Source organism: Anser brachyrhynchus, assembly GCF_964034855.1.
Source record: "Anser brachyrhynchus genome assembly, chromosome: W".
In the NCBI taxonomy this organism is placed as follows: domain Eukaryota; kingdom Metazoa; phylum Chordata; class Aves; order Anseriformes; family Anatidae; genus Anser; species Anser brachyrhynchus.
Genome location: NC_137704.1, coordinates 24507768 through 24535184, shown reverse-complemented (window position 1 = coordinate 24535184; position 27417 = coordinate 24507768). Strand labels below are relative to the sequence as shown.

The 27417-nt window shown below is 52.8% G+C and overlaps 2 protein-coding genes and 1 long non-coding RNA gene across 3 annotated transcripts in view; 2 read left to right on the top strand and 1 right to left on the bottom strand.

Moving 5' to 3' along the window:
• The window catches only part of LOC308184893, a 470974-nt gene that overhangs the window by 87592 nt on the left and 355965 nt on the right, over positions 1-27417 (top strand). The gene's annotated exons all lie outside the window — the stretch shown is intronic.
• LOC308184797 (uncharacterized protein) overlaps positions 1-27417 on the top strand; it is a 383809-nt gene that overhangs the window by 270276 nt on the left and 86116 nt on the right. The gene's annotated exons all lie outside the window — the stretch shown is intronic.
• LOC308184715 (AP-4 complex accessory subunit RUSC2-like) overlaps positions 17671-27417 on the bottom strand; it is a 46688-nt gene continuing 36941 nt past the window's right edge. Inside the window, exons 6-12 of the mRNA XM_080572075.1 lie at positions 26886-26962; positions 24694-24868; positions 23209-23314; positions 22180-22226; positions 19693-20665; positions 19242-19415; positions 17671-19068 (exon numbers count right to left, since the gene is read on the bottom strand). Of these exons, the coding sequence (XP_080428201.1) occupies positions 18888-19068; positions 19242-19415; positions 19693-20665; positions 22180-22226; positions 23209-23314; positions 24694-24868; positions 26886-26962 (1733 nt within the window). The 3' untranslated portion in view covers positions 17671-18887. The remainder of the gene's footprint in view (positions 19069-19241; positions 19416-19692; positions 20666-22179; positions 22227-23208; positions 23315-24693; positions 24869-26885; positions 26963-27417) is intronic.

The window sequence follows — 27417 nt, the reverse complement described above, 5'->3', positions numbered from 1 at the left end:
GGCAACTGAAAGCCATGTATTGTCTGTGAAGCATCAGATAGATTGTGAACCTGGATTACCCACTCAGTGGGGAAACAGGGGAGGGTCCCGGTCATCGAGAAATAAAGTATATAAACAGTACTGTGTGACTAGTAGGTGCGCTCCTGCTTGTGGGACGCCCGCCATTGCAATCGCGAATAAATTACTACTTCACTGAGATCCTCGCCTGAGCCTGAGTTATTGGCTATGGAGTGTTTCTCACAGAATGGATGGATCAGGGCTTCCAAGGGTGGGGTTTGAGCTAATGATCCACAGGTCCTGAGAGATGACAAAGAGGACGACAGTTCTTAAGAAAAGCATCTTTTGTCTCAATTTGAGGTAATTCATTCCCTTTGTCCATGTACAGCAACCCAAATAATATTTCATATGGTGAAACTCCCACATCTTTTCTTGGTGCAGTTTGAATTCGGAGAGGTGCCAAAGGTAAGCACTTCGTTTGGGGAAGCTGAGTGTCCAGAACTTAGTCAATTGCTTCTTTACTGTCTGATCCTCTCCACCCTTCCAGAGGAGGAAGGATGCCAAGGAGTGTGAAATTTCCACTTAATTCCTAGAGCCCACATTAGCCCTTGCAATATTTCTGACATAAAGTGATTTCCTTGATCAGAGTCAATATTTTCAACAATTCCATACCTGGGAGTTATTTGTTCTAGAATTACTTTAGTTACTATGTTCGCAGTAGCAGATACTGAAGGGAAAGCTTCCACCCACCCTGACAAATGATCGACCAAGACTAACAAGTATTTAAATCTACCTACTCTAAGGAGTTCTGTAAAATCTACCTGTACATTTTGGAAGTGTTGAATTCCTGGTTCTCGCCCTCCTTTGGGCTGACTGCAGATAATTTTCCTATTTACCTTTTGACATACTACACAACTCCTGCATGCTTGTTCAGCCAGAGTATATATATATTCCTACACATACATATTTCCATAGCACAGCGTCACACGATGCTTGAATTCCCCAATGACCCTCTTGATGTAAAACAGTTAATATTTGCCTCATTAGCACTTTATTCAGCATTTCTCTCCCCTCGGGGAGTATCTGTTTTTTCAGGGGCTTCTGTTTTTTCAGGGGCTTCATGACTCCTAATTCCTTAAAAACCTCTTTCTCTTAAAATATTTTAGTTCTTTTTGGTTTTGGGTAGGGGTAGCTCAAAAATTCCCTGAATCCTCTCTGGATTTAGTCTTCATTCCCCCTCAGACACCAGATGCCCTAAATACTTGACTCCTCTTTCTACGAATTTTAATTTATTTTCCAATACTTTCATGCCCTGTTTTCCCAGAAAGCCGAATAGCTTGTTAGTGGCTTCCTTCACAGCTGTTTTCTCCTGTCCTGACAATAAAGGATCATCCACATATTGTAACAGTAACACCTCCTCTGGAGGTTGGAATTGCTCCAAAATTTGTTCTAGAACTTGCCCAAATAAATTGGTGGCCCTGTGAACCCCTGAGGTAAAATTGTCCATCTGTATTGCTGCTTCCACCCCCATTTCAGGGTCTTTCCACTCAAAGGCAAATATATCTTTGCTCTCAGGGCCTGAGAGCACTCCATTAATAACACTGTTATTCCAGCCTAACAATTTACTATTTGAATGCCCAATTTCATTATCAAATCCTTTCCCAACAAGTTAGTCCCTGCCTCGGGTGCATAAAATAATTGCCCAGTGATCATTCTATCCCTAGTCTCAGCTTGGTGTCCCCAAAAAGTGGCACTGTTATCCCAGTCCCTTCTACCCCCATCACTTTTTAGGGTTTCATTAGTTAATTTAAGCCCTGATACTTTACAGACCAGTAATGACCTAGCTGCCTCAGTGTATTGGGTTCACATGGCAAGGTTCTGGTAGTGGAGGGGGCTGCAGTGGTAGCCCCTGTGAGAAGAATCCAGCAGCTGCCCCATGTTAGATAAATAAGGGCCAGTTTCAGCCAGCTCCAAAGGGGCCCACCGCTGCCCAGAGCCAAGCCATGAGCAATGCAGTTTAAATCTCTATGAGAGCACATCCAAGAAAAGGGAAAAAACTGCTGCACAACAGCAGCTGGGAGAGTGAGGAGTGAGAAACCTCCCTGCAGACACCAAGGTCAGTGCAGAGGGAGGGGGAGGAGGCGCTCCAAGTGCCGGAGCTGAAGCCCCCCTGCGGCCCACAGAGAGGCCTCTGGTGGAGCAGGCTGACTCCCCCTCCCCACAGCTCATGGTGTACCACGGGGGAGCACGTCTCCACGCTGCAGCCCCAGCCCCTGGAGAGGAGCCCATGCAGGACCACGTGATCAGGGAGGGGCCCAGGGGGTCCCAAGCCGGACCAACCTGTCCTGAAAAATAAACCCCACGACACAGACCCACACCTGGAACAGCTCCCAAAGAGCCGCTGCCCATGGAAAAACCATGCACTGGGTCGGGCTGGGATGTTAACTTTCCCTGCAGCAGCCCATACAGTGCTGTGCTCTGCACTCATAGCTAAAACAGCAGTGGTATCACACCAGTGTTGTGTCTGCTGCTGAGCAGTGCTGGCACAGCATCAGGACTCTCCCTAACTCCCCTAGGGGTGGGCAAAGATGTGAGAAAAGAAACATCACCAGGGCAGCTGACCTAAACCAACCAAAGGGATATTCCATACCATATGATGTCACACTCAGCAATAAAAGGTGGAAAAAGGAGGAAGAGGGGAGGGGTGGGCTCTCGTTGGGAAAACGTCTGTCCTCCTCCCGAACACCGGCTACGTGCGTTGAGGCCCTGCTTCAAGGACGTGGTCAAGCATCGCTCATTTGTGGGAAGTAGAGAGTAATTTCTCTCCTCTGCACTTCCACATAGCCTTTACTTCTTTTGTTTAGTTTTCCCTTTCCCCCTCCCTTTTCCCCTTTCCTTTTTTTTCCCCCTTTAGTTAAACTGTTAATTGTTTAATTAAATTGTTTAGTTAAATTGTTTAATTAATAATAATATATTTTTAACATTTAATATATTTTTAATATATTTTTTTTTCCTTTAATTAAATCATCCTTATCTCAACCCGTGAGCTGTTCTTTCCTTTACTTCTTCCCCTCCTCATCTAAGGAGGGGGAGTGAGAGAGCAGTTGTGGTCTTCAGCTGCCTAGCACGGTAAAACCACCACAAACCCACACAGGACCAGCCCAGGAAGGTTGGCACCCCACAGGGGGGACCCCACACCAGAGCAGGGGAGAGAGTGACTGTGAAGGAGGAAACAAAGCACCACGGACTGACGGCAGCCCCCACTCCCGGCCCTCCCCCGTGCCATTCAGAGCAGGGAAGAGGTGGAAGAGAGTGGATGGGGGAAGGTGCCCCCAGCTTGTTTCTTTGTTTCTCATCGCTCCAGCCCGTCAACAATAGGCAATAAATTTTATTAATCTTCCTATGCTAAGTCTGTTTTGCCCGCAGCAATAATTGTAGAGTGATCCCTATTGAGGTACACTTGAGGAACCCTTGAGGTACACTTTTTCATTTATCAGGGAACTAGCTTTCTGAGAAGCCCCGATTATAACAGCAATCTCTCCTCCTTCTTCCACTCCAGATACTCCTATTTGAAGTGGCTGGTCTGGCCACACTTAAAACATCTTCTCAAAGCCTGTCCGTGCTAGGATTTAGGCTGCAACACAGGTAGTTTTCCTTGCCTGCCATTCCTTCATCTCTCTTCCTCTCCTTTCCATCCTGGGCACGACGCCTCCCGAAAGTCCCTCTATCTCCAACCCTCTGCCTCACTACCCAATACGCTGTGAATACCATTTGTTTCGCTCTGTACTTTTCCTTCTCATCTCCCCTCCTGGCGTGCACCTTCATACTACCCACACTGTTCGCTCCATCCCCCCACCTTCTGGAGCTTTTTCTGCATATCTGGCCAGGCTTTAATCACAAAATGAACTTTCAAGAGCCCTTGGGCTACCGGGTCCTCAGGATTCATCCCCGAGTACTTTCTCATTTTGGACCTGAGTCTCTCATATGATTTCTGTGTTGTGGGTTGTTATTACCCCAGTTGGATAAGCAGATATTTCTGCTCTATCGGAATTACTCTCGGTCTGGAGGGGGGGGAGGGTGTTAGTTCTTTCCCATTCTTGCATAGCTGCCTGCTGAATCATTCCCCTCCTAAACATTCTTCTCCAGGGAATAACATACTCAAGATTGACATTCCCCCCGTGGGAAAGGAATTCGTAGGTGGCTTTGCGCTGTTTCACAAGTCCCTGAATTAGAGATAATGAGGAAACAAGCGGTAGAAACAAAAACTTGAGCAAGGTCGAGATAAAGTAAATTGGCTGCAGTGTTAAAGATGGGCTTTGGGCAGTGGCCAATTGCTGGCTGGCTCGAGGCGCATGTCTGAGGGTCTCTAACCCATTGTATGACAGATTTGGGTGCGTGGACAGCTCATGGGGCTACGGGGAAAGTATATGTAGTGGTGAAAAATGGCAATAAAGGTCTCCTGTTCAAGAGCCATCAGGAGTCTGTGTCTTTCATCCCTTCACATCCCCCTCCCCCCCCCCCCCGCCCCCCCGGAATACAAATTAGGCCTTAGAAATGGATTTGACTGTTCTGCTAGGCCCTCAATTAAAGACTTCCATTTCCTTCTTAAAACTCCTAACCTCTCTGCTGGTAAGGGGGGAGTTCACATAAAGTATTTGTCCTTGTCCCCCTGGAACCTCTCTAAGAGGATACACAGTTAGTGTTAGTACTGTTAGTATCAGGGAAGGCGAAACTCTCAATATCTCTTCTACATTGTTCTAATTCTTGCCAGAGCCTAGAGTGCGCTCCTTCTCCAGGGACAGCATCAATTGCAGTCCCTGTCTCCCCTCCTGGAGCAGCTGCTGCTGCCTCTGGTGCAATACTAGGATTATAGGGAGCATAACTTGATTCCTCCTCTGAAAAAGGAGTCTTATTGTTTATTTATTAATTTAAAGCCTGAATTTTTATCAGACCCGTATTTTGGCCAAAATAGTGAAGTTCCTTTTATTGGCTTTTTAGGCCAGACAATTACACAATATCTAACCATAATTATTATTTTTTTTAATCTTTTCCCCAAGTTTTTGGGTTGTTTTTCCAAATCCTTATCATTCTCTCCAAAGGACTATCTTTAGGCTCAGTCCCGGGGTCTCCACCCCCACCCTGCTGACTCTTGGAACCCTTAATCCCCATCCCTTCCTGACGTGCTGCTGTGGACTTGACCACCCACAGGGTACCACACGCCTTCACCTAGGATTAGGACAGAGGTGGGGTGTTCTGCCGAGCACCTCACCTCACTGTGCTCGGGGTACCGTACACCTAAGGGCCCAAACCCCCGAGACTCTCTTTCGCTCGTCTCTCTTTCGCTTCGTCCATCTACAGCCGCGCCCCTCGCGGGAATACGGAACCACAGATCAGGACTCAACACTCGCTTCACACTATAAGTGCGTCTCATTCACACTCCACACAAGAGTCTCCCAGAACCCAACCCGGGGCAATATACGGTAAAGTTTGCCTTACCTCGGTCCGTGCACGGACTTCCTGGTCCGGGTTATCAGCAGTTATCCCTGTGCCTGTTCTGTGTATGTGCTGTGTCTGGGCTGTGTCTGTGGTGTGTCGGTGCTGGCCTCCCTTCTCCCCAGTGTTTCGCAGAGCCTGCGAACCCACCACCCCCGACGGGACCGCTGAAATCAGCGGGGTGCACCTTCCTGTCTGTGGTGGCAAGAACGTCTGGTAGGCGACAAGATCCCGGACAAGTCCCCAAATTGTGAGAAAAATCTCAAATAATTTTCTTCAGACAGGATCTGCTGTGAAGCTACTTTTATTCGCGATTGCAATGGCGGGCGTCCTGCAAGCAGGAGCACACAGTAAAAGTTTATCATAACCTTATATTCCCTATTACCCGACACCTGATTTCTCCCCTGTTTCCTCATTGGCTGAGTACTACAGGTTCACAAGCTACTCGACGCACTTCTATACCATATATGTACAATTTTATTTGACCAACCATTAATTTCTCCTTTTCCTTTTTTTCCTTCACTCGTGACTAGAGGGCCCGCGATTTTTGTTTTTCCTGATTTCGTACTGCTCATCCTGTTTTTCTTAGCTATCCTCCTTATTTTGGGACAGTGGGACCTTCCCCTTATCTGCTTCACATACTCCCCACTGCTATGCCACACAATCACTTTTGAATATGCAAGGTCAGTGGAATTTTCCACTGCAAAAACAGTGCAAAAAACTAAACAATGCAAAAAACTATTGCAAAAACATGACTTTGTTTCTCACAGCAGGGGATCCCTGCCCTGGCACACTATGGTGAGGGATGGAGCTGCAGGACACGATGTGGAGCAGCTTCCTGCACCATGGCCCCAGGAAGGGGATGAGGGAAGGAAAGGCCCCATGCTGCTTCCCCAGCCCTCCCGAGAAGGCCCAGGAGAAGCAGGAGCTCCAGGGACTCCGGGCACCCTCGTCCCGCATGCCGGGCGCTCTGCCCTGGCCCCTTAGGGCAGGTCCAGCCGCTGCCCCCGGCCGGCTGCTGCAGCCCACTCCTGCCAGGACTCTCGGGCACAGAGGCTGCCACCAGCCCCCTCCCCGCCCAGGCACCCCTGGGGACCCCGGGTGAGCCCTGGGCGGGCACAGGGGCTGACTCCCATTGCCTCCAGCAGCTCCCCCTGCTTCCCCCAGCACGCAGGGGCCCCAGGAGAGCTCCTGGTGCCTCCCACGCACTCCATCTTGGAGTGAATGCAGATCCAGGCACCTCCTGTGCCCTTTCTCAGCCACTCCTCGATGTACACAGGTTTCCCATGAATGTTGGGCCGGACTTCCCCTGCATATCTGACGTGGGTGAAAGATGGCTCGAAACCCTCAGGGCAGCTCAGCATCACTTCTTCTTTCCTCCTGTACTCCTCCTGGTCTGGTGCCAGACGGAGTCTTGGGTCCCACAAGGTCTTTTGGCTCATTTCTGGCAGAGGCGAAAGCAGGTGAGCGCCAGCTGGGGCTGGGGCTGCCCAGGCAGGGGTGGGTGAGGCTGGTCCACCATTTGCTTGGGCAGCGGTCTCAGGCATCAAACCCAGGGAGACCGAGGGATGCGCTCAGGCATCGGGAGCATGGGCCAGGACACAGTGGGGATGTAGGAAATGCAGAGAGGCATGGAGGGGGCAGGACTGGATGACAGGGCTGCAGAGAAGGTAATTCCTGCCACTCCACGTACCAAGGCACACCACAGGCCCCTCAACGTGAATCCAGGCACCTGTGCTCTTCCTCCCCATCCATGTAGTTCTGCCTGCAAATCCAGAATAATTCAATGCCTGCACATCTGACGTGGGTGAAAGATGTCTGGAAACCCTCGGGGCAGCTCAGCATCACTTCTTTGTTCTTCTTGTACACCTCCTGTTCTGGTGCCAGACGGAGTCCACGAGGGCCTTTGGCACATTTCTGGCTGAGGCAAAGCAGGTTTAGTTGGGGTGTGGGTGATGAGGTGGGGCAGGGTACCGCCAGCTATCAGCAACTACCAGCAATCCCTCCAGCCACCAAAAGGAAGACGGAAGGTGAGCTGCCCATCTGCCATGACATGCCCCTCAGCAAGCCTTGTTGGGAGGGAGGGGGCTCCCTTTGTCACTTGCCCACCAAATCCCTTCTCCACCCTCATTTCCATGCTCACTCTTTGCCCCCCCCCACCATATCCCATGGCCAGCAGCTTCCCAGGACAATCCCACCTGCAGCAGGAGACCCCCTCCATCTGATCTTTGGACCTGACCCCCAACCCCAGCTCAGGCTGCCCTTCACCTCACCGTGCTATGGCACCAGAGGAGCCACTGAGCAATGGGGCTCCAGGCGAGACACCTCCTGTCGCCCTACTTACCAATGCACTTTATGGGGCCCTCAATGTGGACCCAGCGCCCAAAGTTGTTTCTCTGTGTCCAGGTACACTTGTGTTTCCCTGTAGCCACAGCCTGAGCTCTCCATGCACATTTAGCCTGCTGGAAGGGGAGCTGGAAACCCTCAGGGCAGCTCAGCATCACTTCTTCTTCCTCCTCATAGATGTCCTGCTCTGGTGTCAGACGAAGGTTAGGGTCCCACTGGGGCCACGAGCATTTTACTGTCAAAGGCAAATTTGTGTGAGACTGGGAGGGCAGGAGGCTCCTGGAGGTCGTAACCAAGACCATGAGGAAACTTGAGGGGTGCCGAGAACAGGAAAGCAGCGTCTGCCTGGGCACAGTGGAGGAGGAGGGCACTCAGAGGGGGGAGGATGGGGCAGAATTTGGCCTCCAGACTACTGCCTCCTGTCCTCCACCCTCCCCATGAGCCCTGCGCACTGCGGACATACCCGGGCTCACGCTCTGCCAGTGCGGGGCCAACCAAGGACAGGGTGGCTGTGACCCGGCACCCGGCCACCCTGCAGGCAGGAGCCCAGGCAAGAACCAGACCCTCGGCATGCTGCTCTCCCGTCCTCCCGTCCCCACAATCGCCTGCTCAGGAGCAGCTGCAGGAGCGGACAAGCAGGCGATGCATGGACAGAGGCAAGGCCGGGTCCCGCCGGAGGCTTCTGTCCCGCCCCAGCTAGGAGGCTGCTCCTGGCTGGGGCCCGTCTCAGAGCCGAGGCTGAGGCATCCCATGGCCACGGTGAGATGCCCGGGGACCCTGCTCACCGAGAAGAGCACGCAGCAGGGGAGAGCTCCTGCTCCCCAACTTACCTGTGCAGGTCAGGCGCATTTCCATGCGATGCCATGTTCCCTGCATGTCCTTCCCTTCCCAAGCATATTCCCAGCCTGTCCATGATGCACATCTGATCACAGCGAGAGGAGGATCATCCCCAGTGAGGCAGCTCAGTGTCAGCTCCTCCTTGAGCCCATAAAATCTCTTCTCTGGGACAAAGCAGAGGCTTGGGTCCCACAGGAGCTTCGGGCATCCTGCACAGAGAAGACAGAGAGCGTGTCAGTGGGATGGGAAAGGTCCTGCTGTGGGCTCTGTTGCACCATGTTTGCTGCTGTGCAGCTCCTCTGGTTGCCGCATTCAGCCCCAAGCCTGTCTCTTGCAGCCTGGAGCAGAGGGCAGGGTGGCGGCAGACACCCTGCCAGCTGCCCCTGCCATCCCCGCAGACTTGCTTCCCCACTCCAGCTCATTTGGGTAAGGCCAAACAGGGGCTGAGATGCCCCCAGCCTGCTCCACAACTGCCTCTGCCACCCAGGGAGCCTCTGCCACCACCACTCACCTGTGCTCACACCACCCCATGGGGCAGCTCCCACCCCACTGCTCACGCTGATTCGTGGCAAAAATCCCACGCAAAGGTGTCCGTTTGCTTTGCTCCACAGGTCACTTTGGATATTTTCTCCTCTCCATCCCTTGCCCAAAACACCCGCTGGCTCCTAGGACCTCCTCCCCGTATCCCTCTGTCCTCACCAGCAGGGGCAACATCCCACGCTGGGTGGGCAGAAAGGGCTCGACTGGGCTTCAGGTATGTGTTCAACCAGCCGTGTGCTCAGTTGCATTCTGCAGTGTGCAGATTGGGCAACTGAGGGAAGCAAATCTTCATACTCGTCCAAGAGTTTCTAGACAAGAGTGCTGCTGTGTCTCTGCACAGCCCTAATTTGGGGCTCCATCCTTGGACCAGTATTCGGGCTCCCCTTCCAACCCCGATGGCTCCGCATGCCCCACGCCAGCACCCACAGCAGCTGCACCGCCTCAGCCAGCAGAAAGGCCCTGCCAAAAAATGGGGATAAAATCCTACCGCCTCGGCAAACCGAGCAGCCATTCCTTCAGGCTGGGGCGAGCCACTTGCAAAGGCATTTCCAACGTTTCCTCTTGCATTTCAGGGCCCATGGCTGTGCCCTGCGCAAAGTTTATTCGTCAGTGGGGTTCTTCCCATCTTAGAGTCAGAGCCAAACATGAGCAGAGCTCCCAGCGCCTTCACGCGTCACGGCGTGTGCTGTTGCTGCAGCCGCTGATGAACCTCTCCAGGGGTTTCTGCCTCGCAGAGCACATCCCGACAGAGGCAGGGGTAACGCTGCTTTTAAAAAGGCTGCATCGCATGGCCACAGGTTCAGAGGTGTAACACGGAGCGGGGCTGCTGCTGAGGTGCGGAGGGGTGTCCAGTGTGGAGTCAGGCACACGCAGGTGCCTGAGACGTGCACACAGCCTCCTGCCAGCCTCCTTTTGTGTCATCGGAGAGAATACTGAGAAAAAGACAGAAAAAGACATTGTTATCCCAAAGCCATAAAGCCTGGATGCAACTACACCATGATTGCCATATGCTGTTCTGGGGCCCACAGCTCCAGGAGGGCAGTCAGAGGAGGGCAAGAATCATGGCAATGATGGAGGGAAGGAACTGACCTCCAAATTCACTGTTCGTAATCAGGTACTCCTCTCCAAGTTGGGAGGGGGATCTATGATGGGGGGTTACAATATCCTGAAGGCTGGGGTGAAGATGGATGTGGAAGCACTGTTCCCCCAAACCTGCTAGACCAGAAGCAGGAGAGTCTCCCCCATACAGGTGGGAGACCAGCTCACAACTACAGAAGAGAAACCTTTACTCAGAGGAGATGAAGCTGTGCAGCTCCCTGCCACAGCAGAAGCTGCCAGGTTCAGCTGGTTCAAAGAGGGACTCGAGAAATTCATGGACAACAGGTCCAACAAGGGATAAGCAGCATGCCCCTCTAACATCCCAACTCCTACCACCCTGGGCATGGGGGCTGGCTCATGGAGGGTGGCCAGGCTCATATGTGCTTTCTTAAGCACATCTCCTGTTGCCACTGGCTAACACTGGACAGTGGGGTAGTGGGACCACCATCCTGCCTGGGGTGACAGCTCTTACCCTCCTCTGGTCACCGAGCTCATCTCTGGGGTGGGACAAGAGGATAGTTCTCACCTGAGGAAGCAACTGGTTCCAAAATGAAACAGGTCTGCTCTTCTCAGGGAGCGGAGTCTCAGACTCAGAGGGGGCAAGGAGTCACGCTTGTTGACGATGCAGACCCTGCCTGGTGTTAAAAACAGAAGCCAGCTGTGACAAAATGCTGCAGAACCACAGCAGACTCCAATGACTGGCAAACAGAACTGCAGATAAAATGCAGCTTAGATAAACATGAAACAATTGCACCTTCACAGCAAGATGTTCTCCTCAGAGCCATGACAGCACAAGATCTCAAGTACTAGAAAGTCTGTCAAAGGCAGCTCATGGCCCACTGCCCATTACAACACGCATGCATACCAGGACAAATGAGAATACAATACAAGATAAATCCATGGTTCACCTCTTTTTAGTTCACCTACTTCTTGAACACCATGTGCAATCCTGCACCCCCATTTCCAAAAGGCTATGGGAAAATAGGGATGTTCAGAGAAAGATGACTGAGCAGACACCAGGGATGCCTTCCAGATGGGGAGCAACCAGTAAGCCACAACTCTTCCTGCAGGAAAAAGTAAAATGGAGGCAGGATATGGCAGCTGTATAAAATGAGGGACTCAGAGAGGAGGGAAAGGGAATGGCTGCCATTCGATTTTCTCCATAATACTGGGAGGGAGGAGCATTCAAAATTTGGCAATTTAGAAATAAAGAAAGGAAAGGGGATCTTTATGCAGTGTCAGGTTAAACTGGATAACTCCCTGCCAGTGTACACAGTGCATCCTAAGGCTGTTGTATTTTCCAAAAGAGATTAGACAAGCTCATGGAAGAAAACACCATCGAGAGCCATTGCGTGCAAAGATAGCCCCTCTGACTCAGGATGTGCTTGACCTACAAATTGCTGTAATCGGGGAAAATGTCCCTGAGACCTCAACTTTTTTTTTTTAAACTCAGCCCTTGGCTTCCCATGACCTGTCCCTGCTGGGGCCAGGTGCCAGAGCCACATGCCCTGGGAATGATCAGCCTCCCCATGCCTCAGGTCCTTGGCTAACTCTTGGGATGAGCTGCATGGCTGTCAGGTTGCTTCTGTAACCTGCAGCATGTTGCAAGCGGTAGGTAAGGCTCTTGTGCAAAATTGTTAGGCGAGGATGATGTGCTGATATCTGTAGGGTTTCCTGCTTGCAGTGCCTAGAGTCACCCTGTTACCTGTCAGTCCCACATAAAGCAGGGATTTTCCTATTGCTCCAAGTCTCTCTCAAATGTCAGCATTCCCCAATACTGGCACAACAAAGACTGAACCCTCCCACCATAACTTGTGCTGCTTTATTCTTAGACATACCTCTACAACTAGAGAACAAGTCAGACCAAGAGACCACAAGAGTCACTTACTTGTGCAGATCTGAGTCAGTGGATGGTGGTAGATTTTAACAGGAGAAAACTCCCAGGTGAGGGACTTCCCAGGGGAGGACTTCAATAAAAGTACAGCACAGCACTTGGCTGTTCATTTTGGCTGTCAGGAAGAGGAGTGCTCTACAGGAGTCGGAAGACATGCAGGAGATGCATCTTACCATTTGGGACGGCAAATGCAGAAAGGCACATCTTGCAGACTTGGGAGGTGCCACATCAATCCAGGAGACTTGTGGCATTCCCAAGGAGAAAAGATCACAACCCAGATCCAGTTACCAAGACAGCTGGCAGCTTTCTCTCCTTGGGCAACCAGCAGAGGTGCAAGGACAGGGAGACAGCCTCAGCCCTACAGTCACAGGGCTGTGCTGCATTAACTGCCAGGGCAGGACTGGAGTCTCAGTGCCACTCACCACCACTCAGCACACACACACCTGTGCAACTGCCTGCAAAGAGGTGCAAGTACTGGGATGAAACCATGGCATCTGGCTCAAGAGGCTTCTTTGCAGCAAAGGGAAAAACTGCTGCACAACAGCAGCTGGGAGAGAAGAGTGAGAACATGGGAGAGAAACAATCCCACCAAGGCCACTGACCAAGGGCAGTGCAGGAGGGCAGGAGGTGCTCCTCTCGCATGTCCCTCCCTCCCACAATGGCTGCATTCCAGGGTACAAAAAGCACATCCCACAGTTTGTCACAGCCCATTCATGACAGAATGTGACCCCAAGGACAGGAGGAGGAGATACAGACATCTCAGCCTACCCACAGAGCTGGAGAAGACGGCGGTGATCGTCCCTGCAAAAGCCTAGGCCAAGTTTCTCTGTGAAGATTCACACAGACAGAGCATTCACACACAAAAGGGAGGACTCATGACCAGGTGGATGCCGTAGTGGGGCAGGCAGCCCCCTGAAAACCAGACCACTTTATTGGTTGTTTGGATACAACAGCACAGTTGAGAGGGCAGCATGCTTGGGCAAAACTCAGGCAGAATCCTGGAGCTAGATGGGGATGGGGTTGCAAAGCAAAGAGGGGCTGGGAACCCAGTGAGCTGCTTTGGTCTCAAAAGACAGTTGCAGGCACCAGGTCAGGACAAAATGGCTGAGCCAAAATACTGGAGGACACAACTTTGTGGGCTCAAGCGTTTCATCCCAGGCCTTGGGCTGCTCCTGGTCTGCTACAAAGCGTGCAGGAGCTTAATGAGGGAGGAAATTGGAAGGGGAGCAACAACACAGCATGTGCTGTGAGGCCCTGCTTACAGCTGTGGAGGACCAAGAGGCAATGAAAGTGCCATCAGCACTGATCCGGGGACATTCATCCCATCTTCATCTCTCCCTCACTGCTTTGTCTGGCTCCTGAGGACTCCAGGACAGGCAGGGGCAGGGACAGGGACGGTCACTTTCTCCAGCCCGGCCACTTCTACCTGCAGAGTGTGGCGTAATGACCATACGGACACCAGGGTTCTTTAAGAGATCAATAACTTCAACTTCTTTTAATGATGACAATAGGTTCAACTCCCTTTTATTGAGGACAGGCTCCCTTCTTATACCATTCACTCTACAGCAGTACTTTTCCACTAACTATTCATTGGTCAACAACTTGGCCCTGCAACAGCAAACACCCAGCAACTTCCATGGCTTAACGGTTGGAGAACAAGTAGTTTGAGACAGCAAGGCGTCTCCTGACTCACCCTTCTTTGTTCCTTCTAAACTCTTTACATTCCTGATAGCCTCATCGTTAAGAATCCCATGTTCACAGAATCACAGAATCACAGAATCGTCTAGGTTGGAAGAGACCTCCAAGATCACCCAGTCCAACCTCTGACCTAACACTAACAAGTCCTCCACTAAACCGTATCACTAAGCTCAACATCTAAACGTCTCTTAAAGACCTCCAGGGATGGTGACTCAACCACTTCCCTGGGCAGCCTATTCCAATGCCTAACAACCCTTTCAGTAAAGAAGTTCTTCCTAATAGCCAACCTAAACCTCCCCTGGCACAGCTTTAGCCCGTTCCCCCTCGTCCTGTCACCAGGCACATGGGAGAACAGACCAACCCCCACCTCGCTACAGCCTCCTTTAAGGTACCTATAGAGAGCGATAAGGTCGCCCCTGAGCCTCCTCTTCTCCAGGCTGAACAAGCCCAGCTCCCTCAGCCGCTCCTCGTAAGACTTGTTCTCCAGACCCCTCACCAGCTTCGTTGCCCTTCTCTGGACTCTCTCGAGCACCTCCATGTCCTTCTTGTAGCAAGGGGCCCAAAACTGAACACAGTACTCGAGGTACGGCCTCACCAGAGCCGAGTACAGGGGGACAATCACTTCCCTAGACCTGGTGGCCACGCTGCTTCTGATACAAGCCAGGCTGCTGTTGGCCTTCTTGGCCACCTGAGCACACTGCTGGCTCATATTCAGCCGACTATCAACCAGTACTCCCAGGTCCTTCTTGTTATCACCAACCATGGGGCTTGTCGACCCCCATGGCGATACTCCCACAGTGGAGACCAACAGCACCCAGGGCAGAGGCTGCTGAGAGCCCTCAGCAGCGCGGGGAGCTCACGCTGCCACAGCCGCCTGCACACGCAAGGGGCTGAGAGGCTGGAGCGCTGGGCAGGCACCCTGGGGGCTCATGCTCAGGCTCTCCTGGGAACGACCTGCTCTCCTCCCACCACAGCCCTGCTGTGTAATGGTCCTCCTCGGCTTTCCTGGGCAAGACCCTCCTTCTCCTGGGAAGGCAAAGGGATGCCCTGAGTTTGGGGAGAGGCTGATGTGGCCCAGGGCCCTGCTGATCTGGAGACCCAGCCAGGAGCCCTACAGCCAAGCCACAGTAGGACCAGCTGCTGCACCCATGGCACCCAGAAAAGGGTGAGAGCAGTGCAGAAAGCCCAGTCTGTCACCAGCCACCATCCCAAGGGTGTTTTTTTCTCCCCGTGTTGGGAAGGAAGGGAACCGACAGCTCTCGGGACACTGTGTACAGGGCATCCATAGCAACCCTGTACAGCCACAGCTGTGCCAGGGAGGCAGCAGCAGCCCGGAGCAAAGTGGCACAGTCAAGGGGCCCCCCAGTCCCCAGCACTACGGGACCCCAAACAGCTTGAGGGAAACTGGCTCTGGGGTTGGAGAGACTGGCTCTGGGTTGGGGAGCCAGCGTGCGTATTTCTCTGTCAGCAGCCAGGGTGAGCACGGTGGTGCCACAGGGCTGGGACATGCTGGTGGCCAGGGACCGTCACCCGTGGCTTCCCACCTGCCCTCACTTTGCTCTTGCAGCTACGCTGATCACTGTGCACACTGCAGGTTGAGTGTGAGGAAACCATATATGGAGCTGAAATCCCCACCCCTGCACAGCCCCTTGGTCCAAAGCTCCCACCGGCTGGTGCTGCAGCTTACTCACAGGTCCTGCTGGGGTGCTGCGCCCCCAGGGCTGGGAGCTTGCAGGGGGGCAGGTGCTCAGCCCCTCAGCTGCACGGCCATCCCTGGATATACAGGTAGGAAGAGGCCATCTGGCCTGGCGTGGTGACCTGCCTGTGCCAGCACCCAGTGCTGCTGTCCCCTCCCCGCTCTTAGCCCTTACAAAGCATCTGTGCTCCCATTGCATCCTCCATTCCCCCCCCCCCCCCCATCCCACCCCCATGCCTTTACCTCACCTAATGCTGGGCCCCAGTGCCCCATCACTGCTTCAGAGCAGACCCCTGTGCCGTGAAGCAGGGTTCCCTCTTGCTTCCCACGTGACGGATGCTCTGCTCCCAGGGTTCATCCCCCGAGCCCAGCACTTCTTTGCCAAGACTTACTCTGAGATCTTCAAGGAGGCCAGGAGCAACATCGTCCAGCAATGGCTGGGATCTGCCCACAAGGAGCAGGAGTGGAGGACATGGCTGCTGTCCCAGGACCCCATGCAGGACAGTGACATGAGATGGGCAGGACCGAGTGTGCATCGCGTTGTGGGTCCAGGGCTGTCCCTGGTGGGCAGGGGGACATGCCCCCCCCCCACCACCACCATGGAGGGCAGGGGGACATGGGGCTGGCCATTATGGGGAGCCTGTCACCAGGAGGCTGAGAAGGACGTCAGTTGTTGCAGTAACAAAGCAAGGGTCCTGCACTGTTTGCTACAGTGGAAGTTTACTGGGTTTGGGTTCAGGGAAGCACCTGTGCATGTGACATTACTGTCTTTGCTCCCATCTTCTCTGGAGGTGCTCATAAAGCTGCAGTCCAGCAGACATCATCTGCCCCTCCCTCCATCACCACCAGCACCCCACCACATCCACCTTTCTGCCACCATGTCCCAGCCAAAGGGATGCCGGGGGGATGCTGAGCTCCCTGTGCTGAGGGCTGGTTGAGTCTCCCTCCCCAGACTGGGACCAGCTCCAGGGCACAGCAGCACTGGAGGCTCCTCTCCCTGCTCAGCCTACCCCTGGCAGTACTCACACCCCCATATCCCCACCAGGATCCTGCAGATGACCCTCGTGAGCCAGGTAGCCACCAAGGCCACCCAGCCACAGGAACAGCAGCAGCTGCCACTGCCCCATGCACATTGCCATCTGCATTCCAATCACAAGGATCCCCCTACTCCATGGAGGATGATGATCCCCAAAAATATTTTATCTCAGGTGAGGCTGCAAGGAGAGGGATAGGGCTGGGATGAGAGGGGACAAGCAGGGTCCCTAAGCACTCCATTAATAGCCACATCTTGCAGAGCCCAACTGAGGTTTGCCTGTACCCCCAAACAAGTTTCTTCCTGGCAGCTTCAACATCATTTAGGGTCATCCTTCAAGGGTGAGGACAGACCCACATATGCAAAGTGCAAATGCCCCAGAGCTGTTCCCTGTGAGGTGACCCACAGCCACTCAGCCTCGTGGACAGGTTGTCCCAGGCCCTGGGTCCCCAGCCCCAAAACCCATCCTCACCACCTCCTTTCTGCACTGCTCAGGACCTTCTCCCGCTGTCTGCAGTTTACAAGTTCCAGTTTGGCCGTACCTATGGACACCTGACTCACAACGCCCTGGGCCTGAGCACCCTGGCAAAGAAGATCCCAGACTGAACTGGTGTGAACTGCTGTCCGAAGCCTGCTTGGCCCCTGCAAGCATGCACAGGGAATAAAGACAAGGCACTCTGGCATTGCCAGAGCTGGAAAGGGACAAAAGAATATGGGCTCACCCAGGACAGCGGAGAAAGGAAACAGGGGCAGGGGCAGCCACATCCAACTTGGGTCTGGGGATTCTTTGGAGGGGTGAAGAAAGGACCTCTGGATGATACAGGGACTGGATCTACCACTCTTGGCGAGGTGGCGACCATCTCCTCCCTCTCCCATGGTCTGCCATGAGCCAAGGATAGCAGGGGACAACCTATCTTGCTCTGAAGGTCTGCTGCTGGCTATGGCTGGAGGCAGGACAAAGCACAGGTATCTCCCAGGTCCTTCTCAGGGACAGGCTGAAATCATAAGGCTGCAGAGCAAGGGACCTTAATCAGCACCTTTTTTATTAATATGCATCATAAATAAAGAAATAAATAAAGGTGAGACACCTCGTTCTAATGGGGAAATACAAATTAAATATGGTGCGACATCCACTAAGCGATGTACAAGCAGGAGGTAACCTTGCAAGACCAGGGCCCCTCGCCACGGGGAAGCCAGCCCAGGCACAACGCCGTGAGTAGCATCCACCCGGCCAAGGCACCAAATACTGGCACGGCCTTTCATTAACACTGTCCCCCACCCAGTGGGCAGGCAAGGACCCCCACCCCACCCCAAGAACATGGCAAGGCAGGGGTGGGCTGGCATTGCCTCTGCCAAGGAGCCCAGGACCCCCAGCAGCCCCTTGTGCTTGTGCACAACACTTGCCCTCAACCCCATGCCACGGGGAGCATCCCCCCTACCCCAACCCCATCTCCCCTGCTCCCTCTGGGAGAACCCCCTGCTCCCCTGCCGGGAGTATGGCCCCCATCTCCAAATAGCATCCCATCCCTAGCCCTGTCAGGGACCCTGCCCTCACCCCCTCGCCTCCCCGCCCACCCCCCTCCACCAAGCATCCCAGGGCATCCGAGGCACTGGCTCCCTGCTTAGTGTGGAGGGCGCGGAGGCACCCCCGCAGCACCCAGCTCCGCACAGGGTGGCACTACCCAACCTTGACCTACATCACACTGAACATCCACGTGCCTTCCTCATGACCCCCCACACCCTCGTTCTGCACACACATGCACCCCTTCCCCTCCCATAGCTGTGGCCAGGCAGCGTGGCAGTGCACGGTGCTCCCACCCCATAGCTGATGACAGCGGGGGTGCTGGAGGCCGGCCAGCATCCTGCTGGGGACGGCCAGCATCCTGCACCCTCTAGTGTGAAACTGAGCCAGTGCCGCGCTGGCAGGGACTGCTTGGATCCCTGCTATGTACAAGCCCACCACCTACAGGTGCTGGAGGTGGCATGGGGTGGAGGGGGCTCAGATGGTCCCTGGTGTGGCTGCATGCACAGCGATGCCTGACAATACGAGGTGCAGCTCGCAGAAGGCCCCATGGCCAGTTTGGCCTTTAGCAGCTGCATGAGGAAGAGCAAGAAGGAACCACCTATGGTTACTGTATTCTGTAATGGCAAGAAAGGTAAGAAACTAGCAAGAAGCTGTCTGTTCCTCTGGCAGGGTGGGCATCCCCAGAGGAGCCTCAGCAGCCCACAGTACTGTGCTTGGCCTCCCAGCCACGTCAATAGTCCTCATTCTCCAGGTGGGTGATGTACATGATGGGCACCAGTCCCTTCTCGGAGCTGAGGCTGCACTGCAGCCAGTCACCATCCACCTTGGAGATGACCTGCAGGATGTCCCCTTTGTTGAAGCTCAGCTGTCCTGCCTCGGTGGCAATGTGATGGCAAAGAGCTTTCACCTCGCTGCGGGCAGAGGAAGGAGAGAAAGAGTTAGATCACCACAGGATGCTCACGCCACTGAAGCCCAGGGACCACCAGGGGGGCAGAAACCCCTCCTGCCACAACAGTCAGACCCATGTGAACTCCATCCCACCATGTCCCTAGCCCCTGTGGGACAGTCACATGCCACTGCTCACCAGGGAGGGTTGGGACACAGCCCCCGGGCTGGCCGTGGCACGGGTGACACTTCAGGTGGCTCTGTCCAGAGGGGCTCTGGCTCAGGGGCTGCTTCTCGCCACATGCTTGCCCCAACCATCTGGGCCACCAGCTGGAACATGGACTTGTCCAGGCTCAGCCAGCCGGAGGGCAACCTGCAAGAAGGAGAGAGAAGCAGGTCATGGTGGGGAAGGCAACCTCTCATGGCAAGATCATGCCTTAGAGGTCTGAATCGCACAACATGCACTGCAGTCCCCAGACTGTTTCCTTTCCAAGGGACCCAGCATTCTCCAGACACACAGACCTCCCTATTCACCTCTGCTGTACCACCACAGTGTAGTCCAGAGGTAGGCTATTGGCCTGACTCCCGCCCACACTGCTGCGGCTCCAGCTTAACCAGCCCCTCCAGCCCTAAGCCACCCATGTCCCTACCTGTTAGGTTGCCTGGGCTCTTTTTGCACCTTCCTGGACCCAAATAAGTGTCCCCACTTGATGGGCTGGCTGCTCTCTGATACACTGGTGCTTCTTTCCTCTTGGGGGGCTGCTGCTGCTCCCAAACCTTGCTGAGTCCCGGTCTCCTTCTCCTTGCTGCGCTTCAGCTCTGTAACCACTGAGTCTGGGGGGCTTCCCATCCAGAAGAGCCAGCTCCGCTCCTTGACCTCTTCACCGGCTGGTACCTGCTGGGGCTTTTCCAGGGGCTCTTCCACAGCTCCAGGACTTGGCCTGCTGGCGGCCTTGGGCTTCTCCTCCAAGACGCCTTCAACAATGGGGCAGGCTTCTGCACCCTCCGCCACGTCTTCACGTGGAGGTGGTGTCCTGTGGGTTTCAGCTGGCCTGGGGACAGCACTCAAGGCCTTCTTCTTTTCATAACGGATGAGCTTTGAGCCTTCAGTCGAGCCCTCGATGTAAATCTGAGAGCTCTGCATGAGCTGGTACCACCAGCCCGCCTGCTTATCTTTCTTCCCCTCACACGTGCTCTCTCGCACCTTCCTCCGCTCTTCCTCCCTGTCCCCATCTCCAGAGGAGGCCCCCACTCCCTTGACCCTCTCACTTGCAGCTCGTTCAGGGCTGTGGCCTGGTGACACACCACCATCTCTGCCACCCACTTTGCATGCTTCAGGGGCAGTGCTGAAGCCATCGTGATCCTCACTGCTGCCCCGCGTCCGCATCAGCTGCAGGGTGGAGTGTGCAGAAAGCAGCAGGTCCTGCTTCACACGCAGCAGCTCCTTTTGCTGCTGCTGCTCTTTGCCCATCTGCATCAGGTGGTGCTCAAAAAGGAGGTCTAGGTTGAAGGGCAGCAGGGATAGAGGCTGGAGAAGGAGCAGGAGCTCCTCGAAAAGAGGCTGGCACACGCTATGAGACAGGCACAAGAAGCCCACCGGCTGGTAGTGTGCCAGGATGATATCTGTAGGGCAAGAGGCATTGGTTAGATGAGAGGCCCTTGCCACCTTTGCCAAGCCACCAAGAAGCTACTGGGGAAAGGAGTTGAGCACTGGTTTCTGGTCACAGCTGTGGCTGCAGTGTGAGGCTCAACACTGGGCAAACTGGCCCAGATCCTGCTTCCTGCAGCCACCACCTGCCTGTCAGATTACCCACTGGAACAACCTCTGTCACAAATGCCATGGGAGCAGGGTGCAAACAAAAAGCATCAGAGAGGGTTGGCACACATTAAGATTCTCTTTTCCAGCCCCCTGGATATGAACAAGGAGCTGCAGATCTGGGCCAATACCAGTGCCCTACAGGGAGAGGTGTCAGGGACAGCAGAATGCAGCCTTTCCAGGGATCTGTCTGGGCTGCACCATGGATCCTAACAGAAAATAGAATAGTATTTCTACCTGCAGCATTCACTTCCTTTGGCCACTTCTGCACTGCCCCGCCGCTAGCTTTGTTTTCAGGTGTCACTCACAGGGACAGAGTTTGGCATAGGCTCTGCGCCCATTTGTCTGCAGTGAGTTAACAAACTTACACCGCAGACAGGATTTGCACTTTATCTGCAAACCCTATGCCTAGCCTTCAGCCACCTGGCAGCCCCACCTCACACTTTCAGTTCTTAATGATGGCTTGAAACAGACTGAAACAGAAGATTTGCAACGGTTGTCCTGCTCCAGAAAAACAGGGTGCTTCCTCTTGTTACACTGCTCAGTACAAAGGCAATCTGCTCCAAAGTGCTGACAGCACACAAGGACCCAAGCAATGTCTGCTGTCAGCCCCCAAACCTGCTAGAAGATATTGGGCTGGACTTCTTGCAGTGCACGGGGCCCTAGGCTGGGCATGCACTGAGCCAGCAGCACTCTCAGGGAATCCAGCAGGTCGAGGGTGTCTGCCTCACTGTGCACTTAGCACTTAGTCATGAAGCTTCTAGGCATCAGGCAGCTTGGTTGTTGCTGCTAGGTTATCTACACACCCCAGAAACACTTCTGGTTAAAAAGAAAAATAACAGATACATCCAGGAAAATCTGCTGTTTGTTTGCCGTAAGGCTTTCCTTTCTATTTCACGTGCCTCAAGGGTTTCAGATAAGTGTTCACACTTCCAGTTCTACGAAGCTCTCAGGCACTGGACAGGGGACACAGACATTTGAGGAGGGTTAGATCTGGTCTCCTGAGGGTAGACTGAGGGATTTGTACTGTAGGATATAGCCTTGGCTACCAGCTGCAGCTGGGAAGGACACAGGTGGGCAGGCTCTCCACAGCTCAGGTGGAGGGAGCTGCATGGAGCTTTGACTTCCACCTCCCTTCCTTTAGCTGAGCAGCCATCCAGCAACATCTGCACTAGGAGTGCAATACAGTCTAGCCCTTCAGCTCAGAGCAAAGGGGAGCAGAACAGGTTGAAAGACCACCAAGAGACAAATATGTCCCAGAGGTTAGATCTGTGCTGCACAATATGCAGAATTTGGTCCTCTCTAGCCCACAGCCTCTTACCTTCATGGTTGTAGAGGTGGTTGAACCAGAACTCCAAGGACTGGATACTGTAAGAAGGGAACACAGGCAGGGAAGAAGAGAAAAAGCAAAAATCAATTTGCCCCCTTCATCACTCCCATCAGCATGCACTGATCACAGCCACCCAGCCTGTGAAGGAGCAAACCTGTTTGCTTTGCAATGTGGCATTGTGCAACTGTAATCCCTAACAGCCGTGCTCCCAGGAAGTTTCCACACCACTTAGCTTCTATATAAAGAGCTTAGCTTTGCTGAGAAGTGCTCACATGGAAGCGGCAAATCAACTACAAACATGAAATCACTGCATCAAGCTTGGCCCAAAATATGCTGGCATCCTGTGCCTGCAGAAGAGAGCTGGGCCAGCCTGGGTCGGGAGAGCAGGGCATAGTTTTCTCCTAGGGGTCCCAAAAAATTTTGGAGACCTTGGGGACTCCATTGCCAGTCTCAAAGGTCTTGCTCACATCTGCAGAGGAACAGGGAAGTACCATTCTAACAGCATTCATCCTGTCACAGGCAGAGACAGAACACCACTGACTTTTTCTGTTTGACACTGAGCATAGTGTTTACACTCTTTATCCAAACTAGAAGGGTCAGCCTTGAGTCCTGGACCAGGGAAATTTCCCTTTCAGAGACTCATGTGCTGGGATTCACTGCAGCCCTAGGAAGCAGTGTCACAGGGATTTTCAGGAGTAATATATGCATGTTATGTTGATCCCTATATGAGTCCTGGCAGACAGACTCTTCCCACCTAGCATTTTGTCAGGATAAGCTGACAATGTTCTTCAGTGGGCTACAGCCAACCCTTCTCAGTCCTGGCCTAGTAGGGGTAGGTTTTGATCCCTCTGGTGTTCCCTGAGGCTCTCAGCTTCTTCCTTCTCTCACCTACAACTGGGAAGCTGCTTCCCAGGTTTCTTAAGTCTTTTCATTGGCAACTGTGCCTGCTTGCACTCAAGGAGCAGCACCTTCTGCCAGCCCTGGACAATGACATGCAGTCAGCCCAGGGAGCCTGCTTACTTGAGAAGGCCAAAGATGAATGCGTTGAACCTCATGTCGTGGTTGGTGAGCTCCGTGTACTGGCTGATCTTGCTATAGAGGCTGTGCAGCAGCTTGGTAGAGAGACCTGTCAAGAGAAGTGAAATGCTGGGATTAGTTGTGGTCAGCAAAGTCAAAACAGCACCACAGGAAGCAGCCTTCAGGCAAAGCCAGAAGATGTCTGAGCTCCCATGCCTCCCACTCTACTCTGCGCTGGTGCGGCCTCACCTCGAGTACTGTGTGCAGTTCTGGGCACCACAGTACAAAAAGGACGTGAAACTGTTGGAGAGTGTCCAGAGGAGGGCAACGAAGATGGTGAAGGGACTAGAGGGGAAGACGTATGAGGAGCGGCTGAGGTCACTTGGCCTGTTCAGCCTGGAAAAGAGGAGGCTGAGAGGAGACCTCATCGCGGTCTACAGCTTCCTCACAAGAGGGAGTGGAGAGGAAGGCACCGATCTATTCTCTTTAGTGACCAGTGATAGGACCCGCGGGAATGGTGTCAAGCTGAGGCAGGGGAAGTTTAGGCTGGACATCAGGAAGAGGTTCTTCACTGAGAGGGTGGTCGCACACTGGAACAGGCTCCCCAGTGAAGTAGTCACTGCACCAAGCCTGTCTGATTTTAAGAAGCGTTTGGACTGTGCACTTAGTCACATGGTCTAAACTTTTGGGTAGACCTGTGTGGTGCCAGGAGTTGGACTCGATGATCGTTATGGGTCCCTTCCAACTCGGGATATTCTATGATACTATGATAATGTGTCCAGCTCCCATGCCTACATGACCCTCCACTAGATGAGTTTACTCCATTCCAACAGTTAGACTCCACAGAGGAGATGGGTTGCAGTCTTTCTCAGGCTGTCACTCCAAAACTTTAGGAGAGTTTCAATGCATGAAGGTGCCCCAGGGACCTGCCTCCCACAATTCAGGGGCAATCATGTCCCTCGGTTCAGAATCACCAGGCAAAAATAACATTGAAGTTGGTTATAATTTGGGGTGTTTGCAATCGCAGAGAGAAACCCAGAGCAGGAGATTTGCCACAAACAGGCTAGAAGGCTTCCCAGCCCTGGCTGTAAGCTCTTCATGATGCAGAAATCAGTGTGGACCTGCCATCTGTAACCTCAGAAAGGGGTTCTGCTGGATGGTAGCCACTGCCACAATCTGGGGTGCAGACTGGTACTAGAAGAGGGTGCAGGTGACATGGGCATACTTGAGAGCAGTAAGCTGTGTGTGCAAATTTTCTTATAGATCAGAGCTCTGCCTTAGACCTGCAGCTGTGCAAGGCTAAAGATGAAGGTTTAGAAACAACCCAGAAACTCAGAGGGGGGAAAAAGGGAATTGTTTTTGGTTTTTGTCTGGGCTTTTTTTCATTGCTAGGGCCTGTTATAGGAGAATTTGGACCTTCCCCAGCACCTCCCAGCCACAGCACAGCAGTACCACAGAGCGGCAAGCATCACCACACATCCTCCATACCTAGTTGGGTGGATGCCTCCACCACGCTCCAGGGGATGTTTCTCCTCTGGCCAATGATCATGTCTAGGACGTAGGCCTTGAGCCCATCACTCAGGATGTCCCGGACAGCTGGGCACAGGTATTTCAGGATGAGATGTCCCACATTGGGGCTCACGGAGCTGTTCCCAAGTTTGGCCTAAGGGAGAAGAGGCAACAGGGAGAGGGTTGGTAATTGCTCTACATGGTACAAACACATGCAAACATTCCAGTCCCACTTGCTTACTACAGTCACCTAGCTGGCAATACCCAGGCTATGATGAAGCTCAGCAGCTCCTGGAACAGGCAGGCTCTTCCTCTTCACCCTTGCTGCCTCATAAAACAATTCTGGGTTGCTCTCTGCAAGGTCTGGCCCAGGCTGAGATAAGGCGACAGCTTGGTAAGAGAATATCCCAGCTTGGAAAGAGGATATTCCAGTTAGAAGGGATACCCAGTTCTCCTCACGGGTATACCAAGGCTGTCTTGCTGGAAGAAGAAAAGAGATGGGACTTTTTCTGCTGCCGTAGAAGATTTTCACATTGCTATTTTAGAAGCAGGAAGCAGAAAATGACCTAGGAACTTCGAGCACAGAGGGGTTAAGGAACACTTAAGTCAGTGACAAGCTGAGCTATAATTCCTAGGGATTACTATAAATAAACAGGATGAGGGGAAAATGGCTGGGCAGAGCCCAGGCTGAAGTGAGGAGGCATGTAAGAGCCCAGCATCAGCAGAGAAGGACACATTCTGCTGCATGCAGTCCTTGAGATGCCAAGGGTCAATCCAAAGGGGTCATCCCTGGACCTTACACATCATGTTGGTGGTCCAAGGCAGCTGTATTCGGGACACAGATTTTACCAGCTGAGCTGGAATTACACTGGCCAGTTAGGTCCACAAAGTTTTGAACTCAGACTGAACTTCTGGGTCAGGAATAATCCTGCTAGATCCATCAAGCATGGGAGCATCATGTACCGGTGCTGCCTTTTGACAGGTGAATGTTCAGTCCTTGTCACTCTGACACATAAAGAAACCCTGGATCAAAACCATAGCATTGTCTGGCAAGTAAAGTAATGGGTGAACGTTGCAATTATTTCCCAAACCAAGACAGCAAGCGAAGGAAATTCACAGTGAAGTTTTCAAAAAGCTGTGGAAATCCAAACAGCTCAAGTTACACTGCACAGCAATCTCTGCTTCAGCAACAATTGTAATTAGGGGCAAATTACCCTGGGCTGTGAGATAAGACTGAATTGGCTTGGAATCTGTCCTAGTCAAATTTCTCCTTGGGGATGGCACTCCAGGAGCAGTTGTCATTTCCAAACAGTGTTACATTGCTGCCCCAGAGTCCCTGCAGCTGAAGGATATTATTCAGGTTTGAGAGGAGGCACCACGAACACGCTGAGCATCACAGGACTGAAAACATTGTCTGGGTCAATCAATCAAGCTTGCTCTGCTTGTGTTAGTCCAGAAATGGGAGGTGAGAGGAGCAGAAGCCAAAGACAGCCATGGGCAATCAAGATGCACTCTGAAGCCAGTGGGTATGTGGTAAAGGCCATAGGGAAAGACCACCTGCCCCAGATGGGCAATGACTAACACATTTTTTATCATTATGGAGTCCTGTCATACATCAAGGCACTGCACTGTGCCCTGCCACCAGTGCCAGAGCACAATCACGAGATAGATGGAGAAAGGAGACATAACTCTCTACTATATGAGAAAAAAGAGCCATTGTACTGCATCAGACCAGAGGTCCAGCTTGCCTGGTATTTTCTACCAGGTAGAGTATATCATGCAAGTACATAAGAAACAGTCAAACCGGAGCAAAAATATATAATACTTCAATTTAATAATGCTGTCCCAGCCTACAACTAGGACTACCTAAGGTGGACATGATTCCTTTGTGTGTAGTAGACATCAATGAATTTCCCTTCCCTGTATTTTTCCAATCTTCCCTTAAACACATGTAATCTTTTAGCATCCCCAATATCATGCAGCAAGAACTGTCACACATTTACTGTCTGCTGCATGACATAACATCAGGTTTCTTTGTTTTGTTCTTGGTACTACTAGCTTTACTTGATGCCTCTTAGTTTTTGAACTGGAAAAGAATGGAGAGGCAATCTTTCTCCATCCTCTCTACGTTGCTCATGATGTTGAGCAGCCATACTGAAAGCAAGACTTACCTTCACCCCTGGATCCCTGCTGGTTCCAAAGTGAGCCACAATCAGGTCAACAGCAGTGTTGATTGCCTTCACCAGACCTAGAGGGAAAGAGAATCAGAGCTGCCCAAGGGGCTTCTAGGACAGACCCAGACCAAATGTTTCATGAAGAAATCAGGCAGGTATATTTCCAGGCCGTGTCAGCACATGTAGTCTCTCTGGGGACATAATCAGCTCATGCCTCATCTCTGCCAAAAGCATGCAAAGTCTGTCCTAACTCCTCAGCAAATCTATCCCTGCTGGTTCCAGCACTCACACATCAGCCTGGCAGTAAGACAAGCTCTAGAAGTGGCTGAAGACATAAGTGACTGATAAGACATCCTGTCAAATATTCCCAAGGGACATGGAATATCACCTCCATTGCACCATCCCCTGTGGGAGCAGAAATGGGATCTGAGGCAATGACAGGGCAGAAACCATGCATTTGACAAGCTATGTAATGACACTAACAAGCCAGTGGTGGGTAATCTGACATCTGCTCCAGCACAATGCAAGA